This window comes from Sminthopsis crassicaudata, chromosome 4 (assembly GCF_048593235.1).
Source record: "Sminthopsis crassicaudata isolate SCR6 chromosome 4, ASM4859323v1, whole genome shotgun sequence".
Classification (NCBI taxonomy): domain Eukaryota; kingdom Metazoa; phylum Chordata; class Mammalia; order Dasyuromorphia; family Dasyuridae; genus Sminthopsis; species Sminthopsis crassicaudata.
Window position 1 is genome coordinate 71413985 of NC_133620.1, and position 26422 is coordinate 71440406.

At 37.0% G+C, this 26422-nt stretch overlaps 1 protein-coding gene across 2 annotated transcripts in view; it reads left to right on the forward strand.

Moving 5' to 3' along the window:
• RGSL1 (regulator of G protein signaling like 1) overlaps nucleotides 1-26422 on the forward strand; it is a 56052-nt gene that overhangs the window by 23975 nt on the left and 5655 nt on the right. Inside the window, exons 10-19 of one of the 2 annotated variants that reach the window (XM_074308533.1) lie at nucleotides 3404-3521; nucleotides 6043-6160; nucleotides 7025-7154; nucleotides 9465-9639; nucleotides 11375-11513; nucleotides 11837-11961; nucleotides 14509-14618; nucleotides 16204-16296; nucleotides 20905-20965; nucleotides 21436-21520. In XM_074308533.1, coding sequence (XP_074164634.1) covers nucleotides 3404-3521; nucleotides 6043-6160; nucleotides 7025-7154; nucleotides 9465-9639; nucleotides 11375-11513; nucleotides 11837-11961; nucleotides 14509-14618; nucleotides 16204-16296; nucleotides 20905-20965; nucleotides 21436-21520 — 1154 coding nt within the window. The remainder of the gene's footprint in view (nucleotides 1-3403; nucleotides 3522-6042; nucleotides 6161-7024; nucleotides 7155-9464; nucleotides 9640-11374; nucleotides 11514-11836; nucleotides 11962-14508; nucleotides 14619-16203; nucleotides 16297-20904; nucleotides 20966-21435; nucleotides 21521-26422) is intronic. The other variant, XR_012489033.1, reaches the window with a different exon arrangement.

Consider the following 26422-nt stretch of genomic DNA (forward strand, 5'->3'; position numbering starts at 1 on the left):
CTTCTTCTTCTTCTCCTGCTCCTGCTTCTCCTCCTCCTCTTGGTGGTCCTCTTCCTGCTGTTGCTGCTGCTCCTCCTCCTCTTCCTCCTTTCCCTTTTCCTCATTCTCTTTTTTTCCTTTTTCTTCCTCCTCCTCCTCTCTTGCCACATGTGTAGCTCTCTCTACTTGGGACACCATACTCTTATATGTTCATAAGAATATAATTTTTAGTTATTTTTATTTTGTAAGATATTTGAGATCTAGGGGCTAGATTTTTCACATTTTAATTAATTTATTATTTTTCCCAAAAACTAGGACAACTTACTTTTTGTCTTATACAATTTTCACTTATGATTTCTTGAAATATAGCTTAGAAAAACAGGCTTTAAAAAAGCACAGTTTGTTTCAAATGGAGCTACTTGACTATGTCTTTAAAACCAAATTACTATGACTTTCATTGAATGGTCAGTAATAGCTCCCAGCCCAAGCCTTTGTGGTTCATTGTTTAAGTTTTGGTGTCTTAAAATAAGCATAAATAGCCATTATTTTCAGTTCTGGACAAAAACTCTTAGGGTCTTCTCTCCCAGATTGATATTTTTGTAATGATAAATAAGGCTATTTTTTATTCTCAGTTCTTACCTAGTCCTTAGTCATTAAATGGCATTAACCTCAGATGAACTGAGATTATGAAAAAAGACTTTAACTCAGAAAGGTCAACTGGGCCATTGTCAATTTTTTTTGACTTTTGTCTGGCCACTGGCGTTTGATTACTCTGGAAGAGAAAGTGAGGCTGACAACTTCACACAGTTCTGCCTCACTTAAATCCAATCCCCATGCAAGTGAAAACATCACCCTCTGGATGTCATTGGTCCTTTTCAAGAATGAAAGACAACAGATATTAAGAAGTTAGTTGTTTATTTGCAATGAAGAGATAGTGAAAACATATGCCTCTGAATTGAAGAAATGATAGAAACAGAAAGGATATTTATCAAGTCAGGCTGGTGGGAAGAAGGCAGAAAAAGAGAAAAGGCAAATGGGTCCAAAAGCACAGACTTCCTGAGTAAACAAGAGAGGGGAAATTTAGTCCATATTGGGTGAACACAGATGTGTCAAAAAGTCATAAAGGGACACTGATTGATGAACTGGCTTGTCTTTTTTGACTAAATGACAAAATATTAGTGAGAGATCTCAGTCAGACTTATCAGCTAAGCTGATCAAAACTACATCCTTGCAGCTAGCAATTCCCAACTTTAGAAGAATTTCCAATTTTAGAATACTCTCACATCCTTGGTAAAGCCATTTCAAGTTAAGACTTGAAGAGAGAAACTGTGGATTAATAGAAGAATCCAAGTGTCAAGGAAGTGTGGCATTTAAAAGATTGAGGACATGATTTCTGTGTAATTAATCATTTTATTAATACTGTTTGCATTCTATTAATAAAAGGAATGGTTATTTGATCATCTCTCTTAGACCAAAGATGACTCAAGGGTGAGCTCACAGTTTATATACCCTTGGGAGGAGTAGGTGTTTCTGACACCTTGGTCAGATCTACAAGAATCATGGTTGGACCTCTATTTTGCTCTTAGCATTTCTCCTGAAGCTGTCAGGCAGCAAATACTATATTGACCCTTTCTCTGCCCTTTTTGAAGTCACACTAATTCTCAGGTAGATGACTATTTTCCTAGTGAAGGATCAGTCCATTAAGAAGGACTCCGGCAAGAATCTTGCTAACACTGCTTTAAGAGAGAGAGACCAATGACAATGTGCATGAAAAATGAGTAATGGATCCCCCACTTTGAAAATCTCATCTGGAATAGAATCAGTACCAAGTGCTTTGCCACAGAGAAGAGCCTAATGGCATTCAAAACCTGTGGTAAACAGTATAGCTTCAGGATGTCCACATTAATAATGAGTTTGAGACACAGATTGCCAAAGCTAGCTCAGTGTTTGGGAGACTTTCAAGGAAAGTATGGGAAAAGAGAAGTATTAGACTGATTACCAAACTGAAGGTCTATGGAGCCATTGTGCTAACTTTCTGTACCTGTAAAAACTGGACAGTATACCAGCACCATGCCAGGAAGCTGAATCATTTCTATCTGAATTATCTCAGGAAGATTGTGAAGATCACCTGGCAGAATAAGATACCAGACACTGAGATCTTTTTTTGAGCTAAACTGCCAAACATTTCAGCTCTCCTGTAATGGGCTGGTCATATTGTTCAAATGCCAAACACATGCTTGCCTAAAAGACCATTTTATGAAGAGCTCACACAGAGCAAACCCTCACAAGGTCGTCAGAAAAAGTGATACAAGGAGACTCTCAAGGTCTTTCTTAAGAACTTTGGAATTGATTGCACAATATGGGTGACACTGGCATAGAACAACTCTACATGGCATGGCTCATCAAAGAAGGGGCCTGTGCTTTATGAGCAGAATTGGTAGCTCAAAAGAAACACGAAGTGTACAAAGTTGAAATGAAATGTGAACATGGGTTCTTTGTGTTAGACCAGTGGTAGAGCATTCCAAGCTCTTTCTTATCAGCCACAATTGAATACACTCTGACATGATCCTAGCACAATGATGTCATTTTGATCTTCATTGAGAAGGAATGACAACAACTAATCAGGTGTTCTTGAGGATGACACGAGAGAGAGAGAGAGAGAGAGAGAGAGAGAGAGAGAGAGAGAGAGAGAGAGAGAGAGAGAGAGAGAGAATTGCAATGAGAAGTGGACCCATTTCAATAAGAAGCCAGAGGATGCAATTTTGTGAATTTTACTTCTATATCACCCATCCTTGTACAATCTATTTCAAGAATTTATATCCTCACTCCCCAAGCCTGACCAGAATACAATGGGAGGGAGAGTTTCCCATAAGATCTAGTTCCATGTAATATTGGAGATTGAGGAGAGAATTCTCTATATCAGTAACATCCGTTAGAGACTGAAATCTGAAATGATGACTTTAGGGGGAGAATTGTGTTGGGAAGATCCCCAAATCATTGGTTATTACTAGTCATTTCTTTCAAAGACCTAAAGTCCAACATTGGACACATAATATTTGACATTAGACAATTTGCTTAACCTTCAGTGGCCCGAGCATTTAAGATCCTACAGGTCACAGATGAGTTTCTGATCTCTTATCAGTGGAGGGTTTTTCCAGATTGATATTTCCTTACATTAATGAAATCAAAGATCCCAACCTTGCCATTATTTCTCCCTTCCTTAAAAGGAAAAAAGCAAGAAACCTCAAAGTGAATACTGAGGGGATTCAGAGAAAAGGAATATTTAGACTTGAACGGAAGCAAAGGTTAGGAAAGTCAAAGATCAAGGGAAGATGCTTCATATGAGAAAGCAAATTATGTATTTAGTGGTGAGGAGAATATGGTGTTTCCTGATTTCCTCCCTCTCTTCCTTTATTCTTTACAGAGGATATATTACAGTGTACTATTCCTATCCTCAAAGAAATCTCTTCCATGAATCGTGTTCCTTTAGTAGTCTTGCTCCAGGCCCAGAACCAAGTCCTGAAATACCTAGATGACAAATGGTAAGTAACATAGACTAAAGGAATACATTCATATATTTGTTGACTTCATTAAGTCACCAAGTCGTAGAATCTATTCATTGTTTTTGACTTTTGCAAGAGGAGGTGAAAAAATTATTTCAGATCCTTCCTTGCCTATTTGTCTTGATGCCAGTTTCAACAGTCATTTCTCAGAGAATTAAAATAGCCACAGAATGTGCAGATCAGATATCAGGTCTCTACACACTTATCATGGGTAACTTTTTTCAGACCTTGAGATAGTTTAGCAAAGAATAGAACAATACAGGGAAAATAAAGAGGGCATGTTCCTGATCAATTAATGATTATACTTATACACACACACATATCCATATGGATATATGTGTATAGAGTTTATACCCTTAGAATATGCTCACACACTGAGTAAAGTTGTTTCAAAACAAAGACCTAAAAAGATAGGATGCAGACAGATAAGACATGTCTGAATTAATAAGCATTTATTAATCACTTAATTTTTGCCAAACAATGTAATCTAGGGATACAAAAACAAAAGTAAGATCATCCCTGTCCTTGAGAAACTTACATTCTAAAAAGAGATACGTATATACATATATAGGATCTATGTGTATTTATAGTATATACACCATACTTATTTACATACACATATATCTAGACACACATGTATGTCTTTCTCTCTCTCTCTTTTATTAATACTGAGGAAACAGATCCTAAACAGAACACCAAATAGAAACATAAAAGGAAAAAGTGATCAAGAACCCAAGCCACCACATATGTGCTGTCCTGCCCCATCATTTCCTTTGTGATTCCTTTTCTCCTCTTGACCTGTGTTGCTCCACGTTAATGATATTGTAAAGGGAACTTTTTGACAAACCAGAAATGATTGCAGTTATCTCTCCCACTTAGATATATCAATCATACACCGCCCTGGAATGAAAACCAGGTACCATCATAGTCTTCCAGGGCCAGACTCCTTGCCTTTCCCTTGTTACAGAGGCAGTGCTTTCTCTGTTGTGCTAATTCCTTTATTCTCAAATCACTGAGGAGTATCACATTATCATAAGATGAAGAACTTATATATCAAACTAGAATGTTGTCTTCAGAGTCTTCGGCATTGTTAGCATAGATATAGGATTTTTTCCCTCAATGCTGTTCACTTTCCTCATCTCAAAGACCCAGTCTATGTTATAGCTAAGCCAGAAAGTCTCATAACTAAGGGAATATAACAACAAAGGTTTGTTGCCCAGAATTATCTCATTCTGAGGCATCAGATTACATGGAATATCTCTTAGTACAGCACTAGCTCATGTAAGGAAGTGACATCCATCCCAGAATTGTGTGTATATTAACATTACATCTTATATACCTTTATATACATCCTATATACATACTATATACTTAGGATTTTTTGAATCAAACATGGCTCCCCTGATCCCAGAGAGTTGCCAACCTTAATATTTGGTTCTCTTGGATTAAAAAAAAATCTAATTACTATCACATATCAATTAAACTGACAGTAGAATCTATTCCATGACATTTCTGCTTATGTGGCTGAACTTTAGATGCTGCCCAACTCCACTTGACTCATCATGAAAATATATTCATTTTCATGAAACTGATAAAATTGAAATTGGATACATTTGGATTTGATAAAATAGCCAGCGATATTTTTTAAAAAGAAAATAATCATGGATGGCTTAGTATTATATGATTGTAGCTTTAGTTCCATCAACTAATCAACAATCTTTTATTTCATTCTTTGTATATCCCAGATGTGATATAATGCCATATTCTGGGGATACAGAGACAAGAATGAAACTGTCCCCTGCCCTACAGACGAGCTGGGGGAGAGTGTGGAGATATAAAAAGATAAAATTGGTACAATGTGATTGATAGTGTAGAAAGAAAACTGTAGAGGGGGGAGTAGGGATCAAGAAAGACTTCATGTGGAACATGGTCCTTGAGCTGAGCCTTGAAGGAAGCTAGAAGTGGTAAGAGACAAAGGGTCTAGGCTTGGGGGAAAGCCCATAAAAAGGCATTAAAGTGCAAAGTGACATGTTAGGCATAAATAATAATAAGGAAACTAGTTAGCCTGGATGCATTGTAGTGTGCATGCAGGAGAATGAATGAATAGCATGTTAAAATTTGGAATGTGGGCTAGGACCAAGTGGTGAAGGGTTTTAAATGCCAAAAAAGGGATTCTGTGTAACAAATAAGGCAAGGTCTCCTGGTTAGTTTTTCTTGGATCTGTATCAACTATCCAAAAATAATAGTTACCACAACTTCAGGTCCATCTCATCAGCTCATGAAAACTGTGCCATCCTCCCAGATATACTTCAATTTAAGAGGAAAAAAAGAAAGCAAAAAGAGAGAAAAGCAAAGCTTAAAGGGCAAAATACTTAGTAAATACATAAGGCCATGGCTGCCTCAGGATTCAGGAATTACTCTAACAGTTTATCTAGAACCTTTGTGTCTGAGAAGTCTGTTTTTCCAAATATGTTTAATACCCTCTGTCTCTCACTGGCAGGTTCAAAACTTACCAAGACATGTTCCCACATCGCCTTCACATTCAAATTCCAGAAGTTGAAATACCACAGAAAATCCTGAAAAAGGAAACAAAGACCATTAACTTAGGGCTCAGGAAGGTCAGTGAGCAAGATAAAAAACTAGGCCATGTTTCAACCTTGGTGTGTCAAGCTGGTGTGTAGAATTCATAAATGAAGGCCTTTCTGAATATAAGGATTGGGTTGTAAAGACATGAGATCTGTTCAAAGGAAATGTCTGCCCTGATTATGTCAAATGGAGAGCGGTAGACCCTCTGAGAAAATATCGAGATAGCAAAGAAAGAAGGGTGGTCCACACCAGCATGGACTACATGTGTACATTTACTAGGCTTTGGTTGGCTAATTGGATTGTTTGAAGGAATTAACTCATAAGAGGATAGTCATCCTGGATGGGGAGAGAATAAAGCATGGATCAGACACAGACCACCCTTAGGCCAGGTCAAGTGTTATAGAAACAGAACACAGAAGGCATAGAGCCAGGAATGGCCCAGGATCCCGTGCAAGTGTTCCCATGAGATAGAGCTTCCTTTGCTGTTTACATTTATCCAGGTAGTTTACATTAACTATAAGACTTGAGGTCACATTTTCAGGCTCTGGCTCCCATCACACATGAGCCCATGAATCCCAAGCCCTGCAAAAGTCAATGAGTCCAAAGAAAGCCTGTTTCTTTTCTCCTTTTTCCTTTGCTTGGCAGTGCATTCTTGGGCTAGTCAATTTACCTATGCAGGACCCAGTTTTTGATCACCCATAAAAGGGGGATGAAAGGTGGGATGGGCAAGAAAAGAAATGGCCACCACTGTCCAGCTCAGCTGTTCTGTGATTCAAGTGACTTTCTCTGTTGCTTTGTTCACTGATCTCCCATCTTCATTTCCTTCCCACTCTCCCAGACTGGTAGGTTCTGTATAGGGTCACTTTTGCTTACAACACTACTGTATCTCTCCACAGAAAAGGGTATGGATCTACCTTAGTGCCATTATTAGGAGTATCTGCAAATTTCGAAGGGAAATGAAGAAACCAGAAAGCCGTCGCCAGTTTGAGGACTTTCTACGGAAGGAAATGACTAATTATAAGGAAAGTAAGTATCACTGCCCTTCAGAAACTCTTCTCTTGTTGCCATGTGGCAACCACCACACTCTGCTAGAGAGGACACAGAGTGTAGCAACAGTCTTAAGTATCACAGAATTTGAAGGTGAAAGGGACATCTAGTCCAATCCTTCATTTTACAAGCAAGGAAATCAAGTGGCTGGCATAGGGTCAAATAGGTAAGAAGCAGCAGTTTGCATTCAAACTTGGGTCTCTAGAGCCGAGTTCTTCTAGAGGAGAAAGCTCTAGGACAATACCAGGTCTGCTTCAGTTTTCACCTGTCACTCTGTAGATACAGTTTAGGTTATGGGGCAAGAAAGTTCCCAGAATTCTCCTAATTATGAAGTCCTAGGAGAAGGTACAAATTAGGGAGGTCTAGGAGAGTTTCTTTTCCAATCCCCCAAAGAGCAGAATTCTTTTTCTTTTCCAGTATCCTCTAGGAGCCAGTTGCATTGTCAGAATTTGGTAGCAAAGCTCAGCTTTTCTGAGTTTCACTAGACACTCTCAAAGCCTTCCCCCATGGCTTCTTCCAGAAGCAGAATCATAAACCTCCAGAGCCACAAACATCTCTTCAGATGCCCATAGCCTACCATATATTTCCTCCCCCTTAATTTTCACTAATTTCTTCCAGATTATATTCTTTTTTATTCATTCATCCATCAAGCACCTCCAATATTTATATGCAATTCACAAATGACAAAAATTCTAAATAAAATGAAACAATCGCTGCCCTCAGGGAATTTACACTCTACTGGTAACAAGTACAATGTACATAGATAAGTAAATACATGTTGCTGTGAATCAGAAAGGGCTCTGGACTGGAATACATTAACTCACAAATTCAAAAACTGCCGCCTTATTACTACAAGAAAAGTCACATAAAAGTCCTTGAACCTCATAACTCCTATAGCATCTATTCCACAAGTTCATTATTGGGACAATGAATGTGTGGAAAGTACTTTGTAAACTTTTAGTACTTTGAAAATCTCAGCTCTTGTTGAGGAGAGGATGAGACTTGGAACAATCTTTTGGAGTAACAAATATCTAAAACAAACCTCTCTGCCCTCCCTTAATCATAATTTTTTCCTTTATTATCTAATTTCCTACTTATGTTTCCTGCTTTACTCTATTCAATAATATAACAACAATAATAATAGGAGACAGATTGTCTCATAATTTTAATATAACATTAGCAAGCTAATTACACTTTTAAAAGTTTTATTGATGCTTTGTGTGTGCATTTAAATTAAGCATTTTCTAAGTGTTTCACTAGAAGAAAATAGTCAAACAAAATCGATACAGTGACTTTATGTGACAACATATATCACTCTTATCACCTTATCTTAGTTTCTGCTGAGGGAGGGGGCTGTGTTTTCCTCATCTGTCCTCCAGAACCTTATCATAATCATTGTCTTTAATCTGAGTTTAGCTACCTTTGAGGAGATCCAGAACAAGAGACAGACAGAGAATAACAGCAATAGAGGTAGACAGAGACAGAAACAGAGGCAGAGATGGATACAGACATAGATATAATTATAGGTATATATTATTATAGTATTTGCATCAGAGGCATTAGTAAGCAAGAAGGTTGAACTTTAAACTAGGAACATCTGGGTTCAAATTCTATCAATTTATTGGCTATGTGATCATAGGTAAGTCATGTAACCATTCTAAGCCTCTGTTTCCTCATCTATAAAATGGAGATAATATCTTATGAGGTTGTTAGTGAGGATCCAGTGAGATAATGTATGTAAAATACTTGTAAACTTTAAATCAATGTCAGTTTATTATTATTCTCAATTACATGCAGATGGCTCCAGCTTCAGCTACAATACTCAGGATTCATATACAGTCTGAGGAGAAAGAAGCTGTGGGATGCAGAATAGTTATGCTATTAATCTAAAGCCCTACCCTGAGATGACTAACTTGTGAACTCTTTGGGTCCTAAGTGTTAAATCCTCAGCCTAAGAGATTGGTTACTGAATAGACCCAAGGTCTGCATAAGGGGTGCATACTCAAGTAGAAATGGAGACCTCCAAACTTTTCTTAAGGATCCCTTTGGACCACAAATTGACTGAGAAAATCACCAATTAACTAACCAGATTTTATAGTATTTTATTAAATATTTCCCAATTACAGTTTAAGTGGTTCAGTCCTGATTCAGAAGTGTTATGAGTCACATAATGTTTAGCATCTTTGCTCTGGAGTTTTTCCCTTGACTTTTGATGTTCACTATGGTCCTCAGGACCATGAAAATCTTGGGCAAAAAAGTGTTAACTCTAACTCTCTCTCTCTTTTTCAGATATTGTTATATCAGGACTACCCAAAAGTACCACAGGCACTCCTCCCCCACAAAAGACTGCTTTAGATGTCGACCTGGAAGATGTCGTATTTGTAAAGCGCCGTATTCTTGGCCATAAAATGGTCATCATCAACTTTCTGGTCAATGACTTAAATTACTTTTTCGAAATAGAGAAGTAAGTTGACAACCCCTCCCCTCTTTCTTCTTGTCCTCTCTTCTTGATGTTCATCTTTCCTCTTGGCCAAGGCTTTCTATAAATACAATTTTTTTTGGGGGGGGTGATAGATTGGTCCCTGCTCAAAATCCATCATAACTCCTGACATTTTCACTATTAGAGATTCATTCTTTGGGTCTTTGGAAGTTTTTCACCCTTCATGAGTATTTTTGCTACTATTGATTTCTCTCTCTTGTGTCTGAGGTTCTATGACCCCCATCTGTGGTTTTCTTGGGAGAGATACTGGAGTGATTTGCCATTACCCTCTCCAGCTCATTTTACAGGAAGAGAAACTATTGACAAATTCTTTAGGGATACAATGTATTAAGGAAGAATATTTAGGAGACATTCTTGTCAAATGTGACAATTCAAAATGATGATTAGCCAGAAAGCATAGTACAAAAATTGAACTTGGAGTTATGAAGTGCTGAATTTGTATTTTGCTTATGCCATGTAAAGGTTGTGTTACTTTTTGAGGTTATATCTCAGCCTCAATTTCCACACTTACCTCCCAGGGCTATTTTAAAGACCAAATGACACATTGTAAAAATTTAAAATGAAATAATAAAATATATTTAATAAATGAAATAATAAGTGAAATAATAAAATCTATTTTAAAATATTTAAAATATATTTAAAATGAAATATTTATCATCATTATCATTCTGCTGTGAACCATGGATGATTACAGCAGAAATTAGAGAGCATATATTCCTATCTTTTAGGGCAGCTAGACGTTGCAAATAAGGCACTGAGCCTGGGTCAAGGAAACCTGAGTTCAAATCTGGCCTCAGGTACTTACTAGCTGTGTGACCCTGGACAAATTGACTTCACCCTGTTTGCCTCAGTTTCCTCAACTGTAAAATGAGAAGGAGAAGGAAATGGCAAACCATTCCAGGATCTTTACCAAGAAAACCCCAAATGGAACCATGAAGAGTCATACATGACTTTAAACAACTGAACTATAAGTTCAATCTTTTCATGCTAGGGAGGAGGAGACTGAAGTCCAGAAGGATAAATTTCTTGATCAAAGTCATGTAGCTGATAAGTGGGAAAGCTTGAAATTAAGTAAAGATATTCTAATGCCAAGTTCAGTTTTCTTTCCACCATATTTTAATGCAAAATACCACCTGTGCAAACTTTTAAAAAGTCAATATATACTTCAAGCCACCACTACTTTGATATCATAGAACATAATAGCTATAATTGATCTTCTGATGCAAACTTTTTATTCAAGAAGATGCAAGGAAACTCCTTCTAAATTCAAAAAGCACTACTTCAAACTGTTTATGGTGGCAAAAAATTCACTGAACATGTTACTCCAACTTCCACTCTACTGTTATAAAGTATACAATGCAAAAACCTCCAGGAGAGAGAATATTTTGACTTAAAACTAATCCACAGCAAGTTAGAAATTATCTTTAATGAATGGCAGATCCCTTCAAGGGAAGATTTTGGTATGGAAAAGAAGAAAACAAAAATATGTGGAGTTTCTGGGAGGGTAGACATAAAGACACAGAAAAATGGAGACTTGGACTCCTGACAGTGAACCATACTGACTTCTCAATTTTGCTGACAGTTAACCCAAAGGTGAGAGTTCATCATTATGTCAAAAGAATGCTTGGACCTGGTGTCTTCTGCTTCCAGTGCTCCAGTTTTATCTTTTTTGGTATCCCACTTAACATTCTTATTTCAGATTCAATGACCTGGTCTCTTCAGCCTTAGTACTGCAAGTTAACAAGGTTTTTAATGAAAATGATGTTGCACTGATGAAAGCCAAAGGAAATATTATCTATAAACTCTTCCTCGCATCTGATATTCCTCCCAAATTACGGGTAAGAGCAGACATGTTCAACCCTTGCTTTATTATACCAGATTGGCTTCTAGTCTCAGAATTTCTGATAGCAAAAAAGGAGGTGATCCCTTTTCTCCCAGGAAATGTATAGATTTATAAAATAAATATACAAATCAAACATTTGCTGACAATAAATCATAATTTCACAACCCCATATTCAATTATGAGACCCCATAAGGAGTCGCAAATCATAGTTTAAGAAGCTGGCCTCTAGAGAAAGCAGAATAGTACTTTGTTCTTTAGAGGTGGGCATCAGATTATGGCTCACCCAGCAGTGACATCAACTTCCTTTGCTTTGGGCAGGTGAATATTTCTGAAGCCATCAAGGACACCATCTACAATGCAATTATAGATGGGCACCTGGATCGCTCTGTCTTCCACAGTTCTGTCATGACAATTTTCCCTATTATTATGTATTTCTGGAAAAAGTAAGTATCTCTTTTAGTATCATAAAGCTTAGAATGGAACCAAATTCAGTTCCCTTGTTTTAGAGATGGGAAAATTGAGGATCAGAGAGGAAAGGAGATTTATCTAAAGGCTCCAAGGCTAGTCAGAGACAGTCAATCTGATGTTTAAATTCAGTGTTTGCTTGTTTTTTTTTCCTTTTTCTATCTCTTAGAATGGTTATAAAGTTGTGTCTTTTTTTGGATAATTTTTTAGACATCCTTTTCAGATGTGCCTGTGTTACACCTAGGACAACCAAGTGGAGCCATAGTGCCCAGTGTGCTACGTCTGGAATAGGGAAGACTCATTTTTCTGAAGTCAAATCTGGTTTCAAGACACTTCACCCTGATTGCCTCAGTTTCCTCATCTGTAAAATAAGGTGACAAAGAAAATGGTAAACTGCTGCAGTATCTTTGCTAAGAAACCCAAACAGGGTCATAAAGAACCAGACATGACTAAAACAGCTGCAAAAAATATGGCACAAATACTTTTCATCCTATTCTTTTTATGCCTGCCACTGCCCTATTCAAAACACTGACAAATAATTATGAGCATAGGCTAGTGATCACTCTTAAGTGAGGAGATGGGATTTTTTTTTTGCTTCAGTTTGAATAAATGAAAAAGTGTTCATTAAGCCTTTATGATGTATCCAGTATTATACTAAATGCTGAGGATACATGACAGCACATAAAGATGTCTCGTGAAAAGAAAGTTCAACTGCAGAGCATATGACAAGACCCAGGCATCCTTAAGATTCAACAGTAGATTCAATGACAAATGAGATAGAAGCAGGTCAGGTAATAAGATCCAAAGAAAGGAAGAAAACAAACATTAAGTTATTATTATATGTCACACACTGCACTAAGCATTTTTACATTTATCATATAGCTTGATCCTCAAAATAACCATGGAAAGTAGGTGCTCTACTAACCTAGGCATCCATTCTTGCAAGAAGGTAAAATAAATTTTTCCTGCATGATGATGATGATGATGATGATGATGATGATGATGAAGAAGAAGAAAAGGGGAGGAAGAGAAAGAGGAAGAAGAAAAGAAAAAAAAGAGGAGGAGGAAGAGGAAGAAAAGTGTTATTGTCATCATGTCCATTTTGCAGTTGAAGAAACTGAGGCAGATAGAAGTTAAATGATGTACCCAAAGTCATACAACTAGCATCAGGCCAGGTTTCAACTCAAGTCTTCCCAGTTCCATGCCCAGTGCTGTGTCTACTACACCATCTCTCGCTAAAGGACCTTAGGACACATATGAGACAAATTTGGGGATAGAGATCTGTGGTTTCATCAATGTAGGAATGACTATAGGTTAGCAGCTCTTCCCTAGGAACTCCTCTATAACTTAGTTTAATAGAATTAACTGGGACAATTTAAGGTTAAATGACTTTACCTATTATCTCACAGCTGTATCAAAAACATGGCTTTGAGTATAGACCTTTTTTAATCCCAGAAGTATTCCATATGGTCAGTTCCAAACTTTTAGATTCCAGCACTTTGTTTTAATCCCCAAAATATTTAAGTGGGAAATTATTTTGGGAAATGTTTGGTTAGAGATTATAAGGCTAGCCCCATGGAGACTTGTTATTTACACTTGGATTCTATTCTTTTTTTCTTAGATTTTTGACACATACATTAATTAGGATTTAATTATTAAGTTTCCATTTAAGTCTGTCTTTTGTTTGTGCTCCCTGAATTGGTTTCTATCTTTATTGAGTATAGTCTGTAAAAGATACACTTTAAAAAGTTCTGCTTTTTGTTTATTTCTAATTTCTTTACTCCCCATACACAGTTAATCTTTAATTGCAGTGATAAGCCATGCATAACATGTAGTGACAAACAACATGTATACTCTCTATTGATTCCATTCAGAAGATATCTTTTTTTATCAGACGGTCTTTTAGCTCTAAATTTCTCCAACATTTTGTTAAATTCTATATTATCCCTTTTTTTCTTACTTTTAGATTTCTATGACTTTGATAGAAAACCATTTGGTTTTCTACTATTATTCTGTCATTATATCTATGATCCCTATATATAACCATGAGTCAGTTAAAAAAAAATTGGTGGTCACTAAGTAGTGACTATCAAAGTGACTAACAAAAATATTGTTAAGCCTTGATGAATTTTAAGAAGTTACATAATTTGAAGATAAAAAGAAATTTCATACATCCACTCATTAAATTTTAGCCTTTATCTGTCTATTGTTTAATCTTGACTCAATTAATCAGAGCAAAACAGACCATCACCTGAAATTTTAATAAACTTTCTGAAGAATATACTTTGCTTAAACATACAATCAGACATATGCTGGTCTTGATTTGCTTTTACACAAGTGCATTGGTGGTCCTTGGGCTGTAGAGAGCTTCCTAAACCAAGAATTCCCTTCCAGCGAACCCACAACTTTTACTTAGTTGCTTACTATTAGAAAGAAATTTCCTGTCCTGTTACCACCCTCTTTCTCTGTGATTCCCTCCTAACTAGCTGTTTCTATTCTGTAACCAAGAGCAATTTTCCACACAGGTATTGTAACTGGAAAGCAAAACGTGACTATTTAAGGAGTTGGGGAAAGAAAAGCAAGGAACCCTCCCCTGCTCATTCAGTATCTCCTAAACAGAATCAGTGGAGTGGGGGTAAGCTTGGGCCATGATTCCCTGTTCCTGATCCTTCAGTCTCACTCAGCACAGGAGAAGAACCTGTAACCCTTTGAAATGATTTGGCAGAAAGGAAATCATTAAGTTTTGGATTTCTATATCAAAATGATCTAGATATAATACATTTGGAGATTCAGGAAGTTCTGGGAGATATATGACTGTTTTTCCTCATATAACCCTTAATGGCAAGGTATCAGACTTCAGTCTTATAAGAGTTCTGCCTTATAAGATGCAAGTAGCTGAGATACCTTCTGAGGTTCAGAAGAGCTTTGTCCAAAAAAGACCCTCAAATAAAGTTCTTATATTTGTCCAAAAAAGACACTCAAATAAAGTTCTTATATTAGAGATTCAGTAATTTGAGCTAATGAATCTTTTTTTCTGTTTAGAAAATGTTTATAGCAGTATATATTACTAATAATTTAGCTAAAATTTCAATTCTGCCATTTAAATATTCAATTTAAAAGCTTATGGCATTTTTAAAAACTACAGATATGCCTGCAAAAGTTAACATTCACTTGGCTATCCATCATTCTTATTTTGAAGTAAACTAACTTAATCAGATACTTTCTGTAATGTTCTTCTCTAAAATGTATTGTTCTCTGGGGGGCTTCTGGAGGCAGCCTTAGTTTCAGTTCAGAATAATCACTCCAAATGCAGCCAGGAGTTTTAAGTCCAGATTTTTTATTTTCTCCTTCAAAGTCTTGTCTCTTTTCCTGGGCCCGGTTAGCTTTCTCAGAGGCCTATCTCTCTCCTTAGTTCCGAGAGCTCTCTCCGAATGTCTCCAGCCAGCACAAAGGTGGAAGTTGGAATAAAAATGACTCTGCCTCCAAGAGTGGGCTTCTGGGTTCCTGTGGGCTTGTGGGAGCTCCTCCTTATATATTCTCTCTTAAAGGTGTGAACTCTAATAAGTACTAAGTACATAATCACTTAGCACTTTGTTTCAAGTTCTGGCCCATAACAACTTTCCTTTCCTCATAATAATTAGCTTAAATCAAATGAACTAGGAAATGGGAAATGTTCACTTTGGGGTTTTGGTTTTTTGAGAGGAGAAAAACCTGAGTTCAAATCCAATTCTAACATAATAGTTCTGTGACAGGAAACCTCTTTTTTTTTTTTTTTCCTCTTTTTTTTAAACCTCTTAATGTCCCCAGGCACCTTGGATACAGAATGATTGCTTAATAATTTGATAAAAGAGTTTCCTAAAAAAAACAAGTTTCCCTACTTCAGGGAAATCACAGGTCTAAATCTTTTTTTTTTTTTTTTTTTTTTTTTTTTTTAAAGAAAGAAATTTGAAGGCAGCTAGATGGTGCAGTGGATAGAGCACCAGCCCTGAAGTTAGAAGGACCTGACTTCAAATCTGACCTCAGACACTTAATACTTTCCAGCTGTGTGACCCTGGGCAAGTCACTTAACCCCAATTTCCTCAGCAAAAAAAAGAAAGAAAGAAAGAAAAAAAAAAGAAAGAAAGAAAAAAGAAATTTGAGTGAAATGAGATTAACACTTAGTTTTGTTTTGTTTTGTTTTGCTTTGCTTTTGTTTTCCTTCTTCATTTCTCTGTTTGTAGGGGACCATTTCGTCATGAGATTTTCTCTGGTCAAGGGCATTGAGTGGCTGCTACCTCAGCCTCGGGAAGAAGTGGAGAGTCCACGTGCAATGTGTAAGTCTGTTGATGTCAAGTTGATGGAACCAGCTGAGCTACTATACCCCTGACATGAGAGCTGACTTCAAATCTTTGGAGAAATCAGAATTGTTCTACTTGGTTCCAGAAAACTAGAAGAAATGGAGAGAGAAGCTGTGCAGAGGCAAATTCTGGGCTTCCTCCTTACACTGGATTCTGGTTACAGTCCCCTTTCTCTGTATCCTACTCCCTCCTTCCTACCCTTACTTGTATTCATGCACTTTCAACATCTAGCCTTTCCCTCTTGCCTTCAAAGCCCTGTGCCTCCAGCTACCCTTCCCCCTTCTCCACATCATCTTGTCTTAGGGTTGTCCCTATTCAGAACTTTGTGCATTCAGTTATTTTCTAAATGCAGTCTCCCTTTCCATGAGGTTTCTAGCATCAGTTCCTTTCTTTTTTTCTCTCCACTGCCAATTATTTTCTCAAGGCTTTTGCCATGTGACAGCTTTGTCTCTTTAAAGAGCAGAAAGAGCCATAATCCACAAGTCTTTGAATAAATACTTTCTGACTTTCACTGAGCCAACAAGAGGTACCTAGATTAGATCCAGTGGATGACATTTTAGTTGGTTCAGTTTTAAGATGTCATATCTCCCTAGGTGTGAAAGCCAGTGAATCGATGCATTGTCCAAGAAACTTTAGTACAGGAAAGCAAAACCAAGAACTTTTCAAGATATGGCCTCCTGAGATTTTTATGTCCAAGCATAACCAAGAACACTGAAATAAGTCTTTCCCTTGGCTTTAGAAATATTCTTGTGTCTATATTTCTACTTATCCATATTCTCTTAAGTTGGCACAGGCAGAAGTGCTATACCTAAGTCTATGATGGACCAGCTATGTAAAATGTCCCGTGACTTATGACAGTGTGTGTCTAGAATGACATTAATTGTGACATATAGAACGTGATACTTCTGCCTGTCCATGAACTTACCTTCAAGCCTGGGTTAAGGTCTAGTAAATAAGCTCCTTTAAAATGTCCCATCTTCTGCTCTGAACATTCTCACCCATTCAAGCCTACCCAATTTTTCAAGGAGTCTCCTGAAACAACCACATTTGTGAACTGATAAGCTCACATTGCTTCCCACTGTCAAGTTTAAAAGCCATTTGTGCACTTAGAATTATATATTATTTCTTCTATAAATATATTTTTTCACCCTTGGGTTTTCCCCACATTTATACTCCATTTTATATTCCCTATAATATAAAGGTGATTTTGGAGAGCGCTTCAATTTATGATTCAAAAAGTTGGGACCTCTTGCAATTAAGTCCCCAGGAAAGCTGCAAATCAAGTGTGATTTTTTTTCTACCTGGATCTTCCACTCCAGATAGTCATCTAGGGAATAAAACAATTATAATACTGGCTTCTTCAAGCTTACCCAGATAGTAAGTCCCATGATCTTTCAACTGCAACCATTTGTTCCACCATGTATTCCACCAGTTCTTACTATGTCAAGAATTCTTGGACCTCAGCTCTCATCTACTAGCCCTTCATATGACACCAGTCAAGTTATACTAGATAAGAAAAAGAGTTTCCCAAGATAGCATCCTTGGAATCTCAATGCTAGTAGAGCTGTCTATGGTACTTTGTTAATTGGAGGTCATCAGAGCAAATGAATACCAACCTGGCACAAATACACATCTGTAGTACTGAAAGTTTCTACCATCAGAAACCCACTAAACCCCAAACCCAAGAAGGAACCCTAAGAAAAGGGGTCTAGATATCAATAACCAAAAGCTCTGCCTCTTTAATTTTCAGGAAGGTGAGCTAGTCATTATATGCCAGTCGTTCATAAAATAAAGTCATGCTAAAAGATAAGCTGAACATAGTGAATTGTCAATCAAGCTGATAGTGACCCTATCTTTCCATTTCTATGCCTTAAATTCATCCTAATGTGGTCTGAACTTCCCAATTCCTGCTTTTGCTATCTCCCTTGACATGAAAATTCCCTTTCTTCATCTCTCTTTTCAACGTATGTCCTCTACTCTGGGTCCTGACATTTTGCTCTACTTCTCAAGAGATGAAGAGCTGCTACTTCTTACTGGTGGCCTGTCCCTTAACCTTTACCTGGGATATGACAGTTGACTAGATAAAATAGACATCCTCCATCCTGATGACTGTAATATTATAGAATCTCAGGTTGGAGGGCAGAACCCACTAACTCAACAAAAGCAGGAATTCCCATTACAGCCTTCTTGCCATACATACATGTCATCTAGCCATACTTGAACATTTTTAGATAATATTCTTGTCACTGGCCTCCTCACTTTCACCTTGTCTTTGCTTGTAGTGGACACCTCCCACAAGAATATTTACATTTTTTGTAAAGAATATTTACATTTATTTTACATTTACATTTACATTTTTTGGCCATAGTAAATAACCTATCAAAAGCCTTTTAATTACCCATTTCCCTCCATATTATACTTAAGATTTTACATCTATATTGGGGAGCTTCTTTCTGCAACCCATCTTTCCTAATTCAGAACATTTACATCTGTGAGCTTCTTCTACCTGCTTCATCTGCTGTCCTTGGTCCATATCTTTATTAATGTTTAAAACTCTTCTCTCTCTGCTGAAAGGATATGTCTTTCCATTCTCTTTAATAATCTATCTAGAGTTACATCTTCTCCAATAAAGCAAAAGGCATATTTTTTGCCTGCCATATCCATATATTGATCTCTGTCACTGAGGTGAACATAGCTTTTGCTTTTCAAGCTGTTTATCTTTCTTGCCTGATATGATTATTTCCAAGAAGATAGTGACTTGGACATCTTTGCTTCAACAGATCTGTAATCTCATCATTGTGAGTGTTCTTCCAACAATGTAGGGTTCCAATAATCCAATAACCCATTGATTCCCCCTTTTATTTGTTTTTTCTTCCGAAATTCCTTATTGGCTCTCTTGTTGCCACCTATTCTTGGAATAACCTGATCTAATTTTCTATTGTGCCAATCTTTCTATAATCTCAATTTTCCCTTTCCATCTCCTTACTATTTTGTGAGTATTTGTCTTTTTTTCATAGTTTTAGTTGATGTTTAAGGTTTGAAAATTGCTTCATGCATATTAACTTATTTTGATTCTCTCAAAAAAGTTTGAGATGTAGGTGCTAGTATTCTCGTTGGATTTAGGAGGTCTCGAGTCTGAGTAAGGCAAAGTAACTTGCAAAGCTATGACCTAGCAGGGACAAAATTAGAAGCCTTGTTTCCCTGCCTCTAGGTCCACACTGCCATCTGGTTGTAATGTCCAAAGGACTCACCACCTAGTGGCTAGCTTGTTGGTGATAAGCATTTCCCTAGCAGGATGGGTTGGACCCAAATGGGCTTGTCCTTATCTATATTTGAATATAATGTTACATCTGGTATAAGCAAGCAAATCCCCTGGGGTTAATCAACAAATATGAGTGAATGTACAATGGATAGGACAGATCTGGAGTCAGAAAGAGTCATCCATCTCCTGAGTTCCAAACTGGCCTCTATCTAGACCAGCTGTGTGATTCTGGGCAAGTCACTTAACCCTGTTGACCTCAGTTTCCTCATCTAAAAAATTAGCTAAAGAGGGAAAAAATGGACAGTAGCTCCAGTATTTTTGTCAAGAAAACTCCAAATGGGTTCATGGAGAGTCGGACATGACTGAAAAATGATGACAAAAAAAATCTGTAAAATTAGTGTGATGCTACTATATAAGACTGCTGTGAACAAGGCACTTTACAAATCTCAAAGTGAGTTATTATTGGTAGTATTCATTTAATAAATCTGACCTTGGATGGGGAAAGAAGAAAAAATGAACTAAGGTAATTTTCATCAAGACTAATCTAAGGAAGCAATACCTTGATGGGAAGGAAGAATCCTGAAAGATTCCAAGCTATCTTATTCCCATTGCTCTCTTAGGTCAACAAGATGCCTCTATTCAAGTCTTCTATCTCCCAGTTAAAAGTACTTTCTGAAAAAGATTTAATTCTTTGAGATTCCAGTGGAAGAGTTTGACTTTAGGGAGGAAGATGTAGGCAAAGTTTATACTTTACAATAAAGTCTAGATTTGAGAGCAGAAGGGTTTTTAGAGATCAATCAATTCTCTCATTTTACACTGAGGGAAAATTAGATTAAGTGACTTTTCCAGGGTCACACAAACATTTAGCCCAAGGTTCTTATCTCCAATTTCAATACTCTTTGTATGATGCCGTATTTTTTTTTCAAGAAAAGTCAAGTTTTCAGTAATCTCATGCCTTGCTGATGTTGCCACCTCTGGAGGAGAGAAACCTAGTCCAATTTCCCTAGATTTGTTCTAGTCTGATGATAATGACATATGGGAACTGAGGAAGATTCACTTGGACTGAAAATAACCCATGAGGTGAGCTGGATCCTCCAGCACCAGTTTCCAACTGCCTTGCTCTACCTCATGTTCCCAGAGCCTGGTCGCTACTGATACACAGCCAAGCTTCCCCTTACAACTCATAGACAGGGTCTGACTGTGACAACCACTTCTCCAGACTAATTGTGTTGACATAAAGGACCTTTCCCAACCTGATACTCTCAATAATCACCTCCTCTCCATGTGCTCTGATGGGAACTTCTCTTTATATTTGTCTTTAGCTTCATCTGGCAGTGTGAACCAGAAGAAAAAACTGTCAATCCCCTTGCCACCAGTAGTAGGGTAGGCAAAACTCGGGGACCCCTTTGGTTGTGAGTTACCTTGTCTCTGAACTAAAGAGCATGATTGGGAATGGGTAAGCCGCCTCTTGTTCCAGGAAGGGGGTCCAAGAAGGGGCCTTAGTTTCACAGCTGAAATCCAATTCTTCATGTGGCACATAGAAGATAAAGTCTATTCCCCATCCACCATACCACCACCACCCCATTCTGCCTTGTGAATGAGATGGGATTCCCAGGGAGCCAAGAGCCACCTCCAGAGACAGGTTGATTTTAGAAGGAAAAGGGGCCCCTCTAGGGCAGTCCTTGGCCTGATTACCAACATTGAGTAGCTCCTATTAGGACGACTCCAACCAGGTTTTGAAACACCAGGTCAATAGCCAAATCCCTTCTTGGAATGGGAAAGAGAATCTCAAATGTCCTCAATCTGTATGTGATCCTAATATTCCTCACCCTCTCTTTCTACACATGGCTCAGCGATATGGAAAAGGACGATGATAACATAAGCATAAAGAATGAAAAAAGAATTCAAGAAGCAGGTTTGGCGCCTTTGGAAATTCAGGTCAGTCTCCACTGACCCAGAAGCCAATGACTCAGTGCAAGACTGTCAGAGTCTTAAGCCTAAGACACAAGCCTAGCCTTCCAGCCTTCTCTCTCCTTTTAAGAAATGCTTTTAAAGTTTTGTCAAGTGCTAAGGAGGCTTGGAGCTACTGAACTCTCAGAAATTATTAGCTCTTTGCATATATTAGCTATACTTGCACCTAAGAAATAGACCAACACCTTACCCTGGAGGAGCAAGACAGGGCTCGACCCTCTTGAAAGGGAATGGAACATAAAAGTTTGAGGTGCATTGGTCTTGAGAGTTGGTTCTACTTTGTGTTGTCTGGCATTGAGGACACAATCACCAAGCCTAGAACACTTCCAGGTTAGATGCCTCATTGCTGCTATTAACTGACTGTTCTTCTGTTTCCCTTCAGACAAAAAGTTTCTGACATCTCTTAAAAAGTCAGCTTATTAGTAACATCAAACATCTGACAGATCAGACCAGCACTTAGGAGGCACCCAACCCTATGAAATTTTTACAGGTCAGAGCTAGCATGCTTTGGCAGCTATCCCTGGCACCAGCAAGAAGGGGCATCAGGTACCAGCCTAGGAATGGTAGGGACAAGCTGCTTTGAGTACAAAAGGAGACACATTCCTGGGCAGCAGATCTGCTGTTGTGTTTGAGCCTAAGCTCACTATCTGAGTGGACTATTTACACATTCAGTAATTGTTTCTAAAAGAGTATTCTGTTTGAATTGGGAGACATGGGTCCTAATTTTGGCTCAACTACTATATGACTGTATGATTTGGGTCAAAGCCATTTACTCTTTCTAAGTCTATTTCTGCATTTGTGAAATGGAAATAGCTGGATATATGAGATATTTGGAAAAAGTATTTTGAAAAACACAAAGTGTTTCCTCTTCACAATTGATTCAAATATAAAGCATTATTACTATTATGAATGTTATTGAGCTATCATTCATAAATGTTAATTCTATCTAGGCAAGTTAATTCTGCCTCCCTCCCCCCAAAAAAGAATCCCTCCTTCCTTGAAGATCTATTTTTTTTTGTCGTATATTTGTTTTAGTTAAGAAAGAATAAAGGGAACCATTATGAAATTTTTACCTCAAGCACTAGATTTTAAACCGAGGTCATTACTATTAGCTAACAGTCATGCCCTCAAAGCAGAGAGTTCTAGCCTTCTGCCCCATAATTTTTCAGTAAAGTCAGATGAGCTCAGATTAATTTTATTCTTGACCGCAGAGAAATAAGAAGGAAATTTCCCTCTCTCCTCTAAGTAGATTTGTGAAGAATTCAATGTTGCTTATACTATTAGACACTTTGTCATTTCAATTTAGTTAAAATTTTGCTTTGTTTCAAGAGACAAATCACTGGGTAGATGCAGGGAAGGGAAAGATTATTATACTAGAAAAAATTATTCTGATGTTTAAAAAAGCATAAATATAGCTATTAAGAAAAATAACCAAAATGAAGAGAATTTCAAGAGGTAAGTTCATACTTGAAATAATTAGGATGCTTATTGTGTTCTTGGGATGTAGAATAAGAGGGAAGAAAGAAAGCATGGGAAAGCTAGTTAAGGGGTTCCACTGATGGCAGCCATTAATGTGTGTTACAATAAAAAAAAATCACTGGGTTTAGACTAGAATCTAAATACAAATACAATCTAGGTACAAATCTGGCCTCTGACAATTTCTACCTGTGTGACTTCACGCATAGGTTTTCTTCTCTTTAAAGAAAGAAGGTTGGACTAGAAGATCTCTAAAATAGATTTCAGTGCTAAGTTGATGAATCTTTTTTGTTTTTGTTTTTTTGCCAGTGTTTTGCTTTCTATCCAATGTATCCCATAGTCATTTCTCTATGCATTTACATAAGAATGGAGGGCACAATAGAAAGAAGAGCTGGTTTATGGATGAGATGACCAGAATCTGTAGATAACCCTTCAGGTATAGGTGCTTGAGAGAAGGCTATACAGTGGGAAAAGGAGGAAATCTGGATGGGAGAGCACAGGAAAGAATAGGCATATAGATAGTAGAGACCCAGCCACAGAGACTGGCATCAGATAATAGCTCTCTAGTTCAGGGGTTCTTCATCTAAGGTATATGAACTTGTGTTTTCATAGAGAGATGATAGATAGATATACATAAATAGATATACATCATTATATTTCAATATATTTTATTTCCTTTGTAATTCTCTATATTGCATTTCATGCTCTTAAAAATATTCTGAAAAGTGTTTTAGGCTTACCAGACTCCCAAAGGGGACTTTGACATTTAAAAAAAAAAAAGTTAAGAACCTCTGTTTTCTTTCCTAGAGAAGTAGAAGACAGAAAACCAATCTTAAAGAAACTTTGGTACATACAACATAGTCCAAACAAAGAGTGTATAAAACAAGGGTCTGGGGCTGGATCATAAAAAGGGCTTAGATTAGAGGTGAACAAAAAAGAACAGGTCAGAGAAGAGCCATCAGTAAGGCTGATTGAGGTTATATCCAGAAACATCACATTCTCCTTGCCTAAGTCCAGAGTTAAGGTTAAAGTTACAGGTTTCTCATTTCATCCAGCCCTCCAGCCACTGCCTAGTGCAAGAGATTTAGGAAGGTCTTATCCTAGCTATCAGGGGGAAAATAGGACCAACCCTATTAAAAACAGATGGTCTTTATCAACAAAAGGCTGGCTTCTAGATGATTTTTTTTTTGCTCAAAATAACTCATGAAATGGATAGAAATTCACAATCATTTCAGTTCTATGTAGCTTCTCTTATTCTTCTTACATTACATACATATATTTTTACTATAAATGAACCTTAATGGTATTCTCTTTTAAAGAATTTTTTTTCTTTATAAAGTTAATCCCAAGGTTCTGAGACATTTGATATGAGTAAGAAAATTGGACCTCCCCAAGAAACCAATTCCAATGCTGGATCATGACAGAGAGGTGAACCCTGGGTTTTCAAAGAGTATATCAGTGAAAAGCAAGTTCTATTCACCTTGGGCCCAAACACAAATCATATATTTTGTTGCCCAAGGACCAACCCCATTAAAAACAGATGGTCTTGTCAACAAAAGGCTGGCTTCTAGATGATTTTTTTTGCTCAAGATAACTCATGAAATGGATAGAAATTCACAATCATTTCAGTTCTATGTAGCTTCTCTTGTTCTTCCTCCTGGAGAAATTACATTACACACATAGTTATAATTTTTACTATAAATGATCCTTAAAAACTTAAATGTAAGGATAACCAGCCCACAATTTTTCCTTGAAGTTGATGAAAATGGTTTTTGTCTTACGCTAAAACACAAGAAACATTATTAGATATTTGATTGTCTTGCCTGGCATTGCTTATGATGAGCATGAACAAAGCTGCTTTATAAAAATTAATTATAATTTATGTGCCAACATTCATTGTAAAATATGATGTGGGAAAGTCTATGAAGACTTGACAAGATACTCTTAAATCAACAATGTGTTCTGATACACTCATTAATTTCAATGAGAATCTGAGCCTAAGAAAATATTTTTTGATTAAGAAGTAAAAGAATCCACAAGTACAATTATAGCTTACTCTGGAATGATACTTGAACATTAGCTAAAGAATTGGAAGTCACCTAGAGAATTGAGCAAAACAAAATCTTTTTAATGAAATCGGTCTCCTTGTAAAGCAAGAAGTAAATTCATTGATGGGTTCTTCCCAGAGTCTCCATTACAGACTCCGTAGAGGTGTCCAGATCAGCTTTTATTCTTCCTGGCTTTGGGATTTTAAAACTATGTCCCCTGCATTTTCTCCCAGCTCCCTTTTGAGCGTACCTTAAAATATATGGGACTATGTATTCCCAGCTGCTAGTACAATGTTTGGTACACAATATTTCCATTTCAGAAATTCCTTCCATTGAAAGATTGGCAGCTGGTCTGCCAATATAATGTCACTAAAATGTTAGAGTTGCCTTGGAGCCCTGAGAGGTTGAGGGGCTTAGCCAAAATTCCATAGCTATTTTATATCAGAGATCTTGAACTTAGTGGATTAAAAGGCACCTCTAAAGTTAGATGATCTTTAATGATAGATTCAAATCCCAACTCCAATACTGCCTATTTATGTTACCCTGGGTAAATTCTTGACTCAGTTTTCTCATCTATAAGATGATGGTATTGTATAAGTCACTAATTAACCTCTGAGATTATTTATGCTTCTATATCTGTGATTTTATAATTCTATAGCTTCAAGGTTGATTCCCTCTTATCCCTTTGCTGCCTCTTAACTACATCTGAACATATAAACAAATAATGCTCTTAAATCAATTCAGAGTCAGCCATAAAAATGGCACGATTCCAGTCATTGAAGGAATTAAGATTCCAAAATAACAAAAGAAAACAAATAAGCTTCTACCTTCTATAAAATTCTACATAATTTATGGAATTGAGTTGTATAATTCTAATCAACCTTTATGAGAAGGGTATATAATAATCAAATGTATCCTTCATTTTTTTAATCCAAGCAAGGAAGATGCTTGCAGATGACATTCACACATCTGACTGAAAAGATTAAAGAGTATATAATCCCTCTTTATCTAAAAATTATATAACTGTAAAACGTAAGTTAGGAAGCCTCAGTTCAATCAAAATATCTTCTATGCATACAAGAAAATTATGTATTACAGTGAATGAACATAACTTTGTTCATTAATAACAGTGAAGGAAACACCAAACTGGACAGCACGTGCGCACTTGAGATATTTTCCAGTTTCATGAAAATTGTTCTATGCAAAATCTAAACAAAGTATGATTTCTTATTTACAGTGAATATCAACAAATGTTGCTATTGTATCAAGCTCTTTATAAAATGCCCGGAAATGTGAAATGCATTGACCTATTTGCACTGGAAAAAAGTGAAAAACTCAAATTCAG